General features: G+C 39.2%; 1 protein-coding gene across 3 annotated transcripts in view; it reads left to right on the top strand.

Moving 5' to 3' along the window:
• The window catches only part of LOC112136294 (triple functional domain protein), a 92,931-nt gene that overhangs the window by 25,537 nt on the left and 54,786 nt on the right, over positions 1 to 12,608 (top strand). For all 3 annotated transcript variants that reach the window (XM_024257903.2, XM_024257902.2, XM_024257900.2), the window contains exons 2-4: positions 2,853 to 2,927; positions 7,734 to 7,848; positions 11,235 to 11,427. In XM_024257903.2, coding sequence (XP_024113671.1) covers positions 2,853 to 2,927; positions 7,734 to 7,848; positions 11,235 to 11,427 — 383 coding nt within the window. The remainder of the gene's footprint in view (positions 1 to 2,852; positions 2,928 to 7,733; positions 7,849 to 11,234; positions 11,428 to 12,608) is intronic.

Below are 12,608 nucleotides of genomic sequence, written 5' to 3'. Positions count from 1 at the left end.
ATCCTAGAGTCAACCTCGGCAGCATGTCTGTGTGTCACCCTCGACAACAAACAACAGCCCAACTTTTACAAAGATGGATGAGCATATTGTGCACATGAAATGAAAGCATTTTGCCCATCACCGCTAACTCCGCAGAGAAAGTGGTTGTGTGGTGCAAAGGGTGGTGCTGGCAGTGCAGACGCTTCCTGGAAGGGGCTGTTCCTCACTTTGTTACGTCACATTGAGAAGACTCATTCGTTTCTGTGGATTTGGAGGGGCTGGCGCTCAGAATGGATCACAATACTGGTTTGGGGTTGTTATTCATGAGGAATAAAATTGTAATACTCTTTTCAAAAAGTTGATTCAGCTTGATGGAGGCCTTTTAAACTGAATGGTACGGTTAACAAGATCATCACCTTTTGAGTCTAAATGGAATTGTTTCAGAAATTTGAAATTTTTAGAGTAAATATAGAAAGGTAAGAAAGTATAACAAACTTTTTGACAGTGATCTAAAGATTTTTCCATTTTCTTACATCTCTACCTTCTTCCTCCTCTCCTTTTCCATGTTTTCCCCTTAACCTAGTTATGAAACCATGATGGGTCTCTCCAGCTCCATTGTTTTCCCAGTCTTTCTTAGTGGTTTTTGCTCATTATCATTCTAGAAGCTGCTGGGTTTCTACAGTGTGTGTTTATGTGTGAGTGACAGAGACTTGGCCACTCTATATTTAGCTGCTGTGCCACTTTCTGAGGTCCCAGAGCTCTGCACAGTGTTGGGACTGTGCTGCTAAACGTACCTGTTAAGACTCCCCCAGCCAGGGCCAGCTCTTACCCACTGGTTGGACTAGGCTAGATTTTTGGTGGCGCCCCCTTGCATCACAGTCAATTCCACTATAAGTGTCCATAAACTCACAAGAATCTTAAACACTTTGTATTTGAAAATATTTTATTTAAATAATGAAATTGCTTATCAAAATACTTCCAATACCAGGTATTTATCACTGAATCACACTGGTGGAAGTTTTGGATAAAGATGTCTTGGATCCATTATAGGTTGTTGTTAAAATGAATCATTACACCCCTAATATTTACACGGTTGCTTGAAGAAGATAAAATAGGGGTTGTTGCATAATCAATTTCCATAACAAAAAGACCTTCAGTAGCACGAACTGACATCAAAACTAACATGGCATCCTGGGTATTTATTAATGTTATGCTAATGGTTAGTGATATTGTCAATCATTCTGCAACAGAAAAATATTATAATAGACTGATTGACATCATGTTTACTTTCAAACCTCTGTCTTTGTTACGTCTTTCCTCCTCTTCTTTTCTTTATTTCCTCTCCTGGGCACTTGAAAGTTTTGGATGTTTTGACATTTTGTGCAAGTGAATCTCAACCAGTGTTGGCAGATTGGGCAGTTTTTCACTCAAATGAGGCGAGTTTTTACTCTAATTGAGCTTTTTTTGTCCAATCTGGCAACACTTATCTCACTTAGAATGGAACTACAACTCATTAAGCCTTTGTTATGTAGATAGGTTATGTGTTTATTTTTTTTTATCAAGACATAACAATGATAATAATTTTGGATTTCAAGAAAAGCAGAGGTGGCACTTTTTTTCTCCCTCTACTTCCTCCATTTCTGGCGCCCCCTGGAAGTGTAGCTCCATTAGTATTTGCCTATACCAGGAGTCGGGAACCTTTAACAGTAAAAGAGCCATTTGGTCTCGTTTTCTACTGATCAAAACCTAGAAGGAGCCACATAGTATTACTTCATCCATTATGAAATTTGGATTTGCATTCATTACCTTTTTTTAATAATAATTATTAACTATGTTTAATTTTTGGCACAAACAAAAGCAAAAATATAAAAAGAATTTAGCATCTCTCAAAATGCGCCAAACAGGATCTTCTCAGTTCAGCTAGTAACCAATGTCATGCAGCATAAGATAATGTGTGCTTTTATCTTATAAAAGGTCAAACATTTTACCAAAGTTTTTCTTTGCATATAAAATCTGTTCATTCTGGAGGTAGAGTTGATCAAACAAGATGTCTTCAGGTCAACAGGATGTAAAAACCTACAGAGTTTATCATCTATGTGAACCTCAGACATCAATTTATACATTTAAATAATCTAAATTAAATAAATGCAAATTAAGTAATCTTTACGTAAAATATATATATATATATATATATTAATCTTTTTAATTTGTTTTTTTCTGTTCTTTTTCCCCTCTTTTACTCAGCAGTCTTACTCTGCTGGGTTTTGTTATTTTAGTTTGGGTTTGGATCCTGGTAGTCTTAGTTTGCAGGCTTTGTTTATTTGTTTTCTTTTGGTAGTTTTGGTTAGGAGGAGCTGCTGACTCTGACGGTCGTCATGTCTGGATCAGCAGTCTCTATGAATTATTTTATGTTTGGTCAAGGAGCCACGATGGAGAGATAAAAGAGACACATGTGGATCTGGAGCTGCAGGTTACAGACTCCTGGCCTGTACTGCCTATACTACTGGCCAGCCCTGCTTTACTTTACTTTACTATTACTTTTTAATGCTCATTAAAGAAGAAATACTGCTAAGTGAGTTGATTATCACTGATGCATTTGTTTATCTAACACTGAATAAAGATTGTTGCTCAAGTTGAGAGAAAACTTGTTAAAAATTTAAAATAAATAAAATTTAAGGTTGAGAAAGCAATTTTTGTCTATTATATATGATGTTTGTAATGCAAAAATGCTGGAACAGAAGGTTCTTTTTTTTAATTAATATGCTCTACGCACAACCTATTTTTTCATGTGTTGTTCAAATGTATGTAAAAATTTGATTTAGATTAAATTATCTGTTTGTAATTATTTTCTTTGCCTTTTTTTCATCTTTCAGGCTTTTGGAGAAATGAGGAGATGAGAGCGATGGAGGTGCTTCCTATACTCAAAGAAAAAGTGGCCTTTCTATCTGGTAAGGTGATGTTGAAGTGTTTGTGGTGTTTTTCACAGGTTGCTGAACTGTAACAGACATCAGGTCACACCAACTCCAGATAGAGAGAAAAATGCCTTCAATGCCTCAGTAAATGTCATGGCAGTCTTCTGCTCCATACACCCATCAGATCACTCACTCAGTAGATTTAAACACACAGACATGAAATTCTCCACCACCAACTCCAGGCTCAAACCCACAACATAATCTGCCTTCTTTATCAGGCGATTCAGTCTCTTTACCTCCTTCCTGTTGGCACACCACTGCATAAAAGCAGGACACTGGAGACAACAGCTTGGGAGAATATACTAAGCATGTGGGGGCACACATTAAAGAGGCGAGTCTCCTTAAAAAGTACATCCTGCTCTGCCCTTTTTTATAGATGGTGTCCGTTTTTACATACCAGCTCAGTTTTTGTCTGAAAGAACTCTGGTGTTTATATATAGTGAGTACCTCCACTTCTGATCCATCGGTGGAAGTCCAGCTCTCCTTAGTTTTTAGAAATGTTCAGATGGACTCCTCGCCACATTGTCATGCCCCAACCCCCGGTACTCTCTCTCTCCTCATCCCCCTTAATACATCCCACAATTGCAGTGTCATCAGAGAATTTCTGCATGTGACGTGTACCAGAGTTGTAGCAGAAGTTGGTGGTGTAGAAGGTGAAGAGAAATTAATCCTTTTAATTTTTAAAATGTATAATTTTGACAAAATATATTTTTATGGAGAGGAAAATATTAAAAATTGTTTAATGTTTATGTTGATTTAATCTGGAATAATATTCATGCCTGTTTTTATTCATAGTAATGTTGAACAGTTAAGTTTTTAGAGTCAAAAATTGGCATTCTGCTAGCTTTTTTGGACTATTCAGGCATTTACTTAGATTGTTTAGGTTATTTTGGAGTTTAGTTAATATTACAGCTACATGCTAGCTTATGGCTAATTTAGACTTTTTTAAAGTTTTTATTTTTGTCCATTAGGAGTTTAGCTAATATATCAGCTACACGTGTTAGCTGTTTTGGCTCAAATATTTTAGCTAGCTATCAGCTTCAGCGTTTTCAGCTATCAGCTTCAGTGTTTTTAGCTGTCAGTACTAGCATCTTCAGCGGCCAAATTCAGTTTAGATCATTCACACTAGCATTATCACAGGTAATGCTATATATCTAATTCATAATTATGTTAAAAAGTTACATTTTTAAAGTTTTAAAAAAATAGCTTTAGTGTTCAATAAATGTTTATCCTGTTCACTAGCAACCTAAGGTGTGTTTTGGATTTTGGCCCCTTGTACGATTGAGTTTGACACCCCTGTTCTAAGGGCAGGGATAACCAGTTTAGCTTAGTCTGTTTAGCTAAGTTTAGTTTAGCAACCAGCTATTGTTCATATCTTCTGACTCACTTCCTGTTTTTGTACAACTACTAGTATGAAGCCCAATGAGACAATTGCTTTGTGAAATTGGTCTATATAAATAAATTGAACTGAATTGATTTGAACTATCGTGTGTCTGCCACCTACAGTTGAAAGAGGCATGGTGTGAAAAGTCAGAGTGGTGCAAATGTTCCTTAAGACTTTTTATATCACAGTTTTATTCCAATATATGAAAGACTTGGTGTCTAAGATTTCTGTCCGGACAAAAAAGGTGCAACTATTCATTTCCCCTCCATGATCACGTTTACAACGGTTGACACTACCCTCACGTTACTACCAATTCTGAGTCCCTGATTAGTTAAAGTTCAGGTTTTTGAACTTTCAGCATGCGTTCAGTGAACACCTGAGAATGGACTTAAAACTCCTGTAGCGACTCGTGAATGCGAGGGTTTTGAACCCAGAAGATTGAAGTGTTGGTTTACAGTTGTTTGCATAGATTTATCATTGAAAGTGGTCGCTTGAGTGCGAGTTACCACAGCCGGTGTGAAGTTAGCTTTGGGAGAAAAACACAATGTTTGCAGCCTTTACGTTGGCCATTTGCTGTGCAGTAAAGGGCACAGGTAAACACAATGATTCTGAACAGACGTGAGGAGAAGATGCTAACGCTGTTGCCATGGCAATGATTTCACATTTTGTATTGGCCAGTGGGGTGGTTTACTTTAACTTGAAGAAGGGATGGATGTAGAGGAGGCTAATATTCTGAATTTGGCCCCTTCATAAACAGGGTATGCTCACTCATCATTGCCTTTACCCGTCACCACATGATTGTTTGATTTTCTCCCATCAGCAGACTGGTTGAGCTTGCAGGCGCACTGCAACTCAGCTGACCTGACTTATGGGAAAGCAGGACTCTGTCACGTTTCCACACGAGTGAAGAAGCACTGAGCTTCTGTCCGGGGTCAGGAGCAAAGTGTTGTCCATTTAGGAACTGTATCTCAATGGTTGCAGATTCTAAGTCTCTTGGAGTAGACACATGTTCAAATGTTCATTTTGGCCGGAGGATACAGAAAAAAAACTGATCTATTGTTGTGATTTCTTTTTTTTTTTTTAAACTTGTCCTGTCCCGCAGCAGAGCAAACAGATAAGAGCTGAAGATATCTTGTGTTGGACAGTTTACTGTTACAATAGGATTCATACTGTTACAATGAATCTTTGGGCACACAAGGTGTATATTTGTATAAACCCTTTTTGTATTTAAACCTAAGCTTTATTCATATCAATTATGTTTATATACATTTCTTGTTGGTCCAAATGGAAAAAATAAGATGAAAGAAAATGGAATGTTAGAGAAAAAGGAAAAGGGTACAAAAAGGGGGTTGAAGAAGTTGAGGGATGATTAAAAAATAGGAGGGGGAATTACAAAAGAGGTAGAAGTTGCTAGTCAAGTGATGCTCCTGGTCTCATTAGCCTTGTTTCCACTGAGCGGTCCAGTAAGGAGTAGAATGCGAAGGTCGAGTTAATACTGGAAGCGTTTCCACTCAGTTAAGCTTCACTTCCACTTAGCGGTTTGTTTCCACACCGCATGCGTGGCGTAGACCGCTAGCGTGTCATTGCGTCATTGTAGTGCGACGACTAGAAAAGCAACAACAAAGGAGGTCATCCAGCAGCTCAACTTTTTGTTGCTTTACTTATTGTACATCTTGGATAACAGGAATTTAATGTTGTTTGAAAGAAGATTGCGGCAGCTGAGATGAATACTGCTGTAAAGAGGAAAACAGAATCCTTCGCTTAGTTCTAAATTAGTGCTTTCTAATGTCATCATCACTTTTTTGGCAATCAATGGGTGGCAACAGTGACTCCGCCCCTTTTCTGTGGACCTGCAATGGATGGGGCCCTAAAGAGGTACGGGTCGGAACTATTTAATGGGTCCATTTTACAATGAAAATACCAGACTGTACTGGGCTGCTAAGTGGAAACGAGGCTTATGTGCAGCTGAATCCATAAGATGTTAGTGAGAAGGGTTGGCCTGTCCATAGATACGCTCATCCACACACTTAAATACCACAAACTTACCTGTTGGCTCCAAAAACCCTTACACACTTACAACATGTATTCAATCCAGATTCAGAGCCGCTCATACAAGCATATCAAGCAGATATCATTTCCACATATAGGCTATTTGTACAAAAGTGAGTTCGCAAGATCCCAGTTGAAGGCAAAGGAGCAGTGGCAGTCAGGGCTCCCCAACATCCATGCAGAAAAATAGATAGAGAAATCCACCCACTGGGAAACCCAACATCATCCACACATACCAGGACTGCCACAGGGGCTTCCAGCACTATAAAGCAGGGAGGCACATGAGCACGGAGAGCATTAGCCCCAGCCCAACCAGAGAGCAGACCCTCTGCTATGGCCAGTGCCCACACAAGGCCCCACCCACCGGAGAACCAGCCCCAGAAAAGCAGCCCATCACCTGCTAGAAATTCTGGGCTTCCCCCCAAACCAGGCATGAACCAGGCCCCCCAAGGGAGACCTGCCTCACTCCAGGGAAATACTCGACCACCACATTTAAAGTCTAGTGGAGAGCAATACAGGGGCCGATCCCTCCCACCCAGGAGAAGGGTGCCCAAGAGAAACAGGGGTCCCTAAATGAGTGAGGACCAACTAGGCTTTTGTGGTGATTGGTATTAAGAGGCCCAGGACTTGGAGGTAAAGACCACAGAGAACAACAGAGACTCGGACACCTCCAGGCTCAGATGTAATGTGTTCCCAAGCACTCTAAGACCACCAAGTTGTAGTGAACATGTAGTCAGTCCTTCCACTCTTCTAGGCTTGTTTACATTAAAAGTGGGGTCATCTGGACATCTGGTGTGCTGAACTTTTTTTTCAATGATTGTCGATCTACTGGTGTCCAATGACAGACATGAAGTCTTGTCCGCCTTGTCCACCTTTGTCATGGAAGGGCTAACACCTCAATGTAGGGGTGGGGTCATCTGGACCCCATAAGAGACCACAAGAGTTTTTAAGCGAGACGCAATCCAAATTTACACTGGTCCATCTGCAGTTCATCTCCAGTACATTGTTTGGGAATTCCTTCTCACAAAAGTCATTACTTCTAACTTTGTCAATATCTTAACTACATTTTCTATTCATTGTACATGTCAATAAAATAAATAAATGTATGGCTTTTCATGGAAAGCACAAAATTGAATCTGTTGAACGGTAGTGTGTATTGTTGTCCAGTGGATAAACCAAAAACAAATATACCCTGGAAAGATGACCTCTGCCTTCACCCTTTGGACTCTATGCAAGAAAAACTATGTCTGGAGTAGGAGGGGCATATAGACTGGACTGTGCTCCACCCACCTCAACGGTGTTTCATAAATGGATGGTAGTTTGATTGTTATTACTGTGTGTTGCTTCAGGTGGAAGAGACAGGCGGGGAGGTCCTGTGCTAACATTCCCATCACGCAGCAACCACGACCGAATACGAGCCGATGACCTGAGGAGACTGGTGGCCTACCTCTACAGCATCCCCAGGTAAGGCTTCACTACTTCTCACATGCAAGTGAGTAGAGCTGCCACAAACCATTATTTTAATAGTCGACTAATCAACGATTATTTTTTTAGATTAGTCGAGTAATCGGGTCAAGCAGGAAAACTAACTAAAAATAAAGACGATTAAAATGATAGTTTATTAAACCTTTAATGAATCATGCAGCTCATTTCCTTCATTAGTTTCTGGTATGAAAACAAGATCAAATCAAATGAGGTCGGCATCTGAAAGGAACTATTTTTCCAAAAGATAAAGTTTTGGTCTCACTGACTCAAATATAACAAAAGTACATTTTGTTGTGCTGTGTGCTCACAACTGTGTTGAACTTCACTACACTCTAATTCCAAACTGTACAATGTTCTTGTTCGATGCAGGAAAGTTAGCATTTTTACATGTCTAGCAGAAAGACTTGATCTCTTTAGAGAGCAGATGTTTCCTTCAGCAGAGACATCTCACTCTGATGGGGTAGAAGTGCAGAGATGCACAGAAAATGTTCAGCTAGCCTTGACAGTTTGGGGAAACCACCCTCACTTTTACTCCACCAATATAGAGGATCATCTTTTTTTTAACTTTTTTTTGCTCTCTGTTTGCGTTAATGCTAGCCTAGCTTACCTAGACGCTGATCCCTCTTCATCGTTATCATACTCAGTCACACCATGCTTCCTCTTCAGATGCTCATGCATCACCGTTGAGCTGCTGTGGAGCACAAGTTCTGCCTTGCAGATATTGCATTGGACACTTTTTTTTCTTTCTTTTTTTTTCCACACTTTCAAGCTCCGTAAGCATGTTGTTATGGTCCCCAAGCCTTCCTAGAACTTCCTGTGACCGGGTTAGCATACTGCGCATGTGTGTCAAAGAGAATGGCACATTAGAAAGTGTGCACTGAAGTTTTGAGATGAAATGAAAATAAATAAATAAAGAAACGACTAATAGACTATTAAATTAGTCGTCGACTTATCAACTAATCGTAGCACCCCCACACGTGAGTGCATGTGTGTGCGTGAGAGTGTGTGGTAATGCACGTATGTACAAGTGTTTGCATCTGTCTTTCCCATTGCGTTCCAAACAGGCAGTACCTGCTGACTCCAACAAGCATCATTTTCAAGTCACTAACCATTTAGACCAGAGGTGTCAAACTCAATCGCACTAGGGGCCAAATTCCAAAACACACCTTAGATCCTGAGCCGAACAGGATAAACATGTATTGAACTCTCTAAAACTACATTTTTATACTTTTAAATTGTAACTTTTTAGCATAATTATGAACTAGATATATAGCATTACCTGCAATAATGCTAATGTGAATGATGTAAACTGAATTTGGCCGCTGAAGATGATAGTGCTGATAGCTAAAGATGCTAAAATTGATAGCTAAAAACACTGAATTTGATAGCTGAAAATGCTGAAAGCTGATAGCCAGCTAAAATATTAGCTAAATACCAAATTAGCCTAAAAAACAACAACAAAAAAGCTTAGGTTAGCCAAAACAGCTAGCATGTATCTAAAAAAGTAGTTAAACTTCAAAATACCCACACGAAAAAAAATAGCCAAAACAGTTAGCATATAGCTGAAATATTAGCCAAACTCCAAAATAGCCTTAAAAAAATCATAGTAAATGCCAAAATAGTCCAAAAAGCTAACAGAATGCCAATTTTGAAAACTCTACAACCATAACTTTTAACATAATTATGAACTAGTTATATAGCCTTACCTGCAATGCTAGTTTAAATACTGTAAGCTAAATTTGGTTGCTAAAGATGCTAGTGCTGATAGCTGATGATGTTAATATTGATAGCTAAAATCGCTAAAGCAGATAGCTGAAAACGGTGAACCTGATGGCTGAAAAACACTGAAGCTAATAGCTGAAAACGCTGAAGCTGATAGCCAGCTAAAACATTTGCTAAATGCCAAATTAGCCCAAAAAACTTTGGTTAGTCAAAACAGCTAGCGTGTAGCTGAAGTATTAGCTAAACTCCAAAATACCCTAAAAAATTCTTAGTAAATGCCAAAATAGTCCAAAAGCTAGCAGAATGCCAATTTTTAAAACTCTATAACTGTAACTTAATAAAAAACTTAAAAAGTGCAAGATAACATTGGGCCATTAATAAAAATAAAATGATCTTGAGGGCCGGATATAATTACCTGGAGGGCCAGATCTGGCCCCCGGGCCTTGACATTGACACGTGTTCTAAAGGGAAACCGGTTGTTAGTGGGAAAATAACGAACATATGAGCCTATTTACGTCTAAAAAAACATCACAAATTAGTCTCTCCTGAGTAAAAGTCGCACCTCTGGCTAAACTATGAAAAAAATACTGCAACTTATACTCTGGAAAATACAGTAAACGACATAATAATTGGAATAATTTGGAATGCATTGTATTTGTATGTATGTGAGCATGTCTGTGCATATGTGAGTAGTGGTGTTATTGTGTTGTGTGTGTGTGTGTGTGTGTCAGCTACCGCCTCCAGAAGGACAGAAACAGCAGAACAAGCTGAGCTGTAGTTGTGGTCACGTGAGGGAGCTGCAATGAGCATGTGAGCTGCAGGACTGCATCTATAGGCTGGAGGTTTTCTCTGCCAGAGCTGCGGCGATGCAGGAAAGTTCCGACTGAGCTAGGACAGGGAGCGAAAGAGGAGTCGGTGGATGAAAGCTTGGAGGGTCGGGATTACCGCGAACAAAGAGCGCATGTGTGAGGAGTCGTGTGCGAGCGAGGGAGTGCGTGTGTGAGAGCTGTCGCAGTCGCTGAGTGGGAGCAGCAGCGGCGGCGGCGGCGACCGAGGGCCGGCAGCTTCTTACCTCCCAGGTAACAGAGCTGTCATCTCCTCCTTTCATCTTCCTCCATCGCTCTCATCTCCATTTTCTCACTGATCTCTCGACTCTCTCCGCGTCAGCTTTACCGTTTCTCTGTCGTCTGGAGTAGATGCTCTATTTTGAGAGACAACAGACACTCATCTAGAGGAGTGGAGATTAAAAGGAGGATGGAAGTGTTTACAGATGGATGACATGGACACAACTTGCGCATAAATAAGGGTTGATGTGCCTGAAAGCTGTGATGTAATAGACATGCATTGTTGCTGAGGATACCTAAATGAAAGAATAGAATTAGAATGTTGTCTTCTCGTTTTATAGAGGTTGTTGATGCACAAGCATGCAAAAGTGAATCATTTGTCACAGGTTTGTGTCCGTGCAAATGGGGCTGCGTGGGCAGCTGCGTGGGAGGTGTCCTCACTGCGTAGTCCCCTCACAGTATAGAAAATGCGTCACGTAACTGTTTGGTTTAATTCTCTGTTTCTCCCCCTGGATTATACTCTCTCTATTCTCTCCCTCTTCAAATCCTCCCACTCCCGCTGACCTCCATCCATTCCAGCGAGGATGTGTGTAAACATGGCTTCACAGTCATCGTTGATATGCGCGGCTCCAAGTGGGAAAGCATCAAACCTTTCCTGAAGATCCTGCAGGAGTCCTTCCCGTCCTGCATCCACGTCGCCCTCATCATCAAACCGGACAACTTCTGGCAAAAGCAGAGGACCAACTTCGGCAGCTCGAAATTTGAATTTGAGGTAAGATGGTTCATCAGGGAGCAAGTCATTGTGTGAATGCTTAGTAAGCAATCACACTACAGTGATTCTCCTGCTCCTTTCTGTATGTTTTTCAGCACGTAAAAACTCAATCACACTTTCAGAGATTTCAGCAATCTTGGTATCAAAACGTTCAGCTTGTTCAGGACATTACTGATGTATTTTTGGTATTTATAAACTTTATTGTTTTTGAAATTTTGAGAAAGATATGCCCTATAGGAAATGAATGAGAAAGTCTAAATGTTGAGTGGATTAACAACAAACCTTTAAATATATTCATGGGCTATGTTTTGATCTTTTATAGTAATTTTCAAAAAAATTAGAGTTAAGCTAATATTCTAGCAACATGCGCGAGTGGTTGGCTAATTTTTTATCTACTGGGCTTTTTAAGGCTAATTTAGAGCTTCTATTTTAGCAACAGGCTAACATTTTGGGATAATTTAAATTACTGAGGAATTTTAGGTTTAGCTAGTATTTAAGTAACATGCTAGCTTTTCTGGCTAATTTGGCATCTACTGATGTTTTTGTGCTAATTTTGAGTTTAGCTAATACTTAAGCAACATGCTAATGTTTTTGGCTAATTTGTTAATTACTGTGATTTTTATAGGCTAATTTATATTTTAGCTTCTATTATAGCAACAGGCTAACTTTTTTGGCTAATTGTACTGAGGGATTTATGACTATTTTGTAGTTTAGCTAGCAATTTAAACAACAAGCTAGCTTTTTTGGTTTAGCTTCTGTTTTAGTAACAGTCTTACGTTTTTGGCTAATTTATTTTACTGAGGAATTTTAGGCTTTTTTGGGTTTAGCTAATATCTAAGCAATGCACTACCATTTTTTGGCTAACTTGGCACCTACTAAAGTTTTTTTGTGCAAATTTATAGTTTAGATTCCATTATAGCAACATGCTAACATTTTTGGCTAATTTGTTCTCTATTGAGGTTTTATGGGCTAATTTATAGTTTAAATTCTATTATAACAATAGGATAACAATTTTCTCTAATTTTACTGAGGAATTTTAAATTATTTTGGAGTTAGCTAGTGTTTAAGCAACAAGTTGGCTTTTTTGGGCTAATTTGGTCTTTAGCTTCTATTTTAGTAACAGACTAAAGTTTTTGGTTAATCTAGTTTACTGAGGAATTTGAGTTTTTTTTTTTTTTTTT

Source organism: Oryzias melastigma, linkage group LG11, assembly GCF_002922805.2.
Source record: "Oryzias melastigma strain HK-1 linkage group LG11, ASM292280v2, whole genome shotgun sequence".
Taxonomy (NCBI): domain Eukaryota; kingdom Metazoa; phylum Chordata; class Actinopteri; order Beloniformes; family Adrianichthyidae; genus Oryzias; species Oryzias melastigma.
This window is presented reverse-complemented; position numbering and strand designations above follow the sequence as displayed.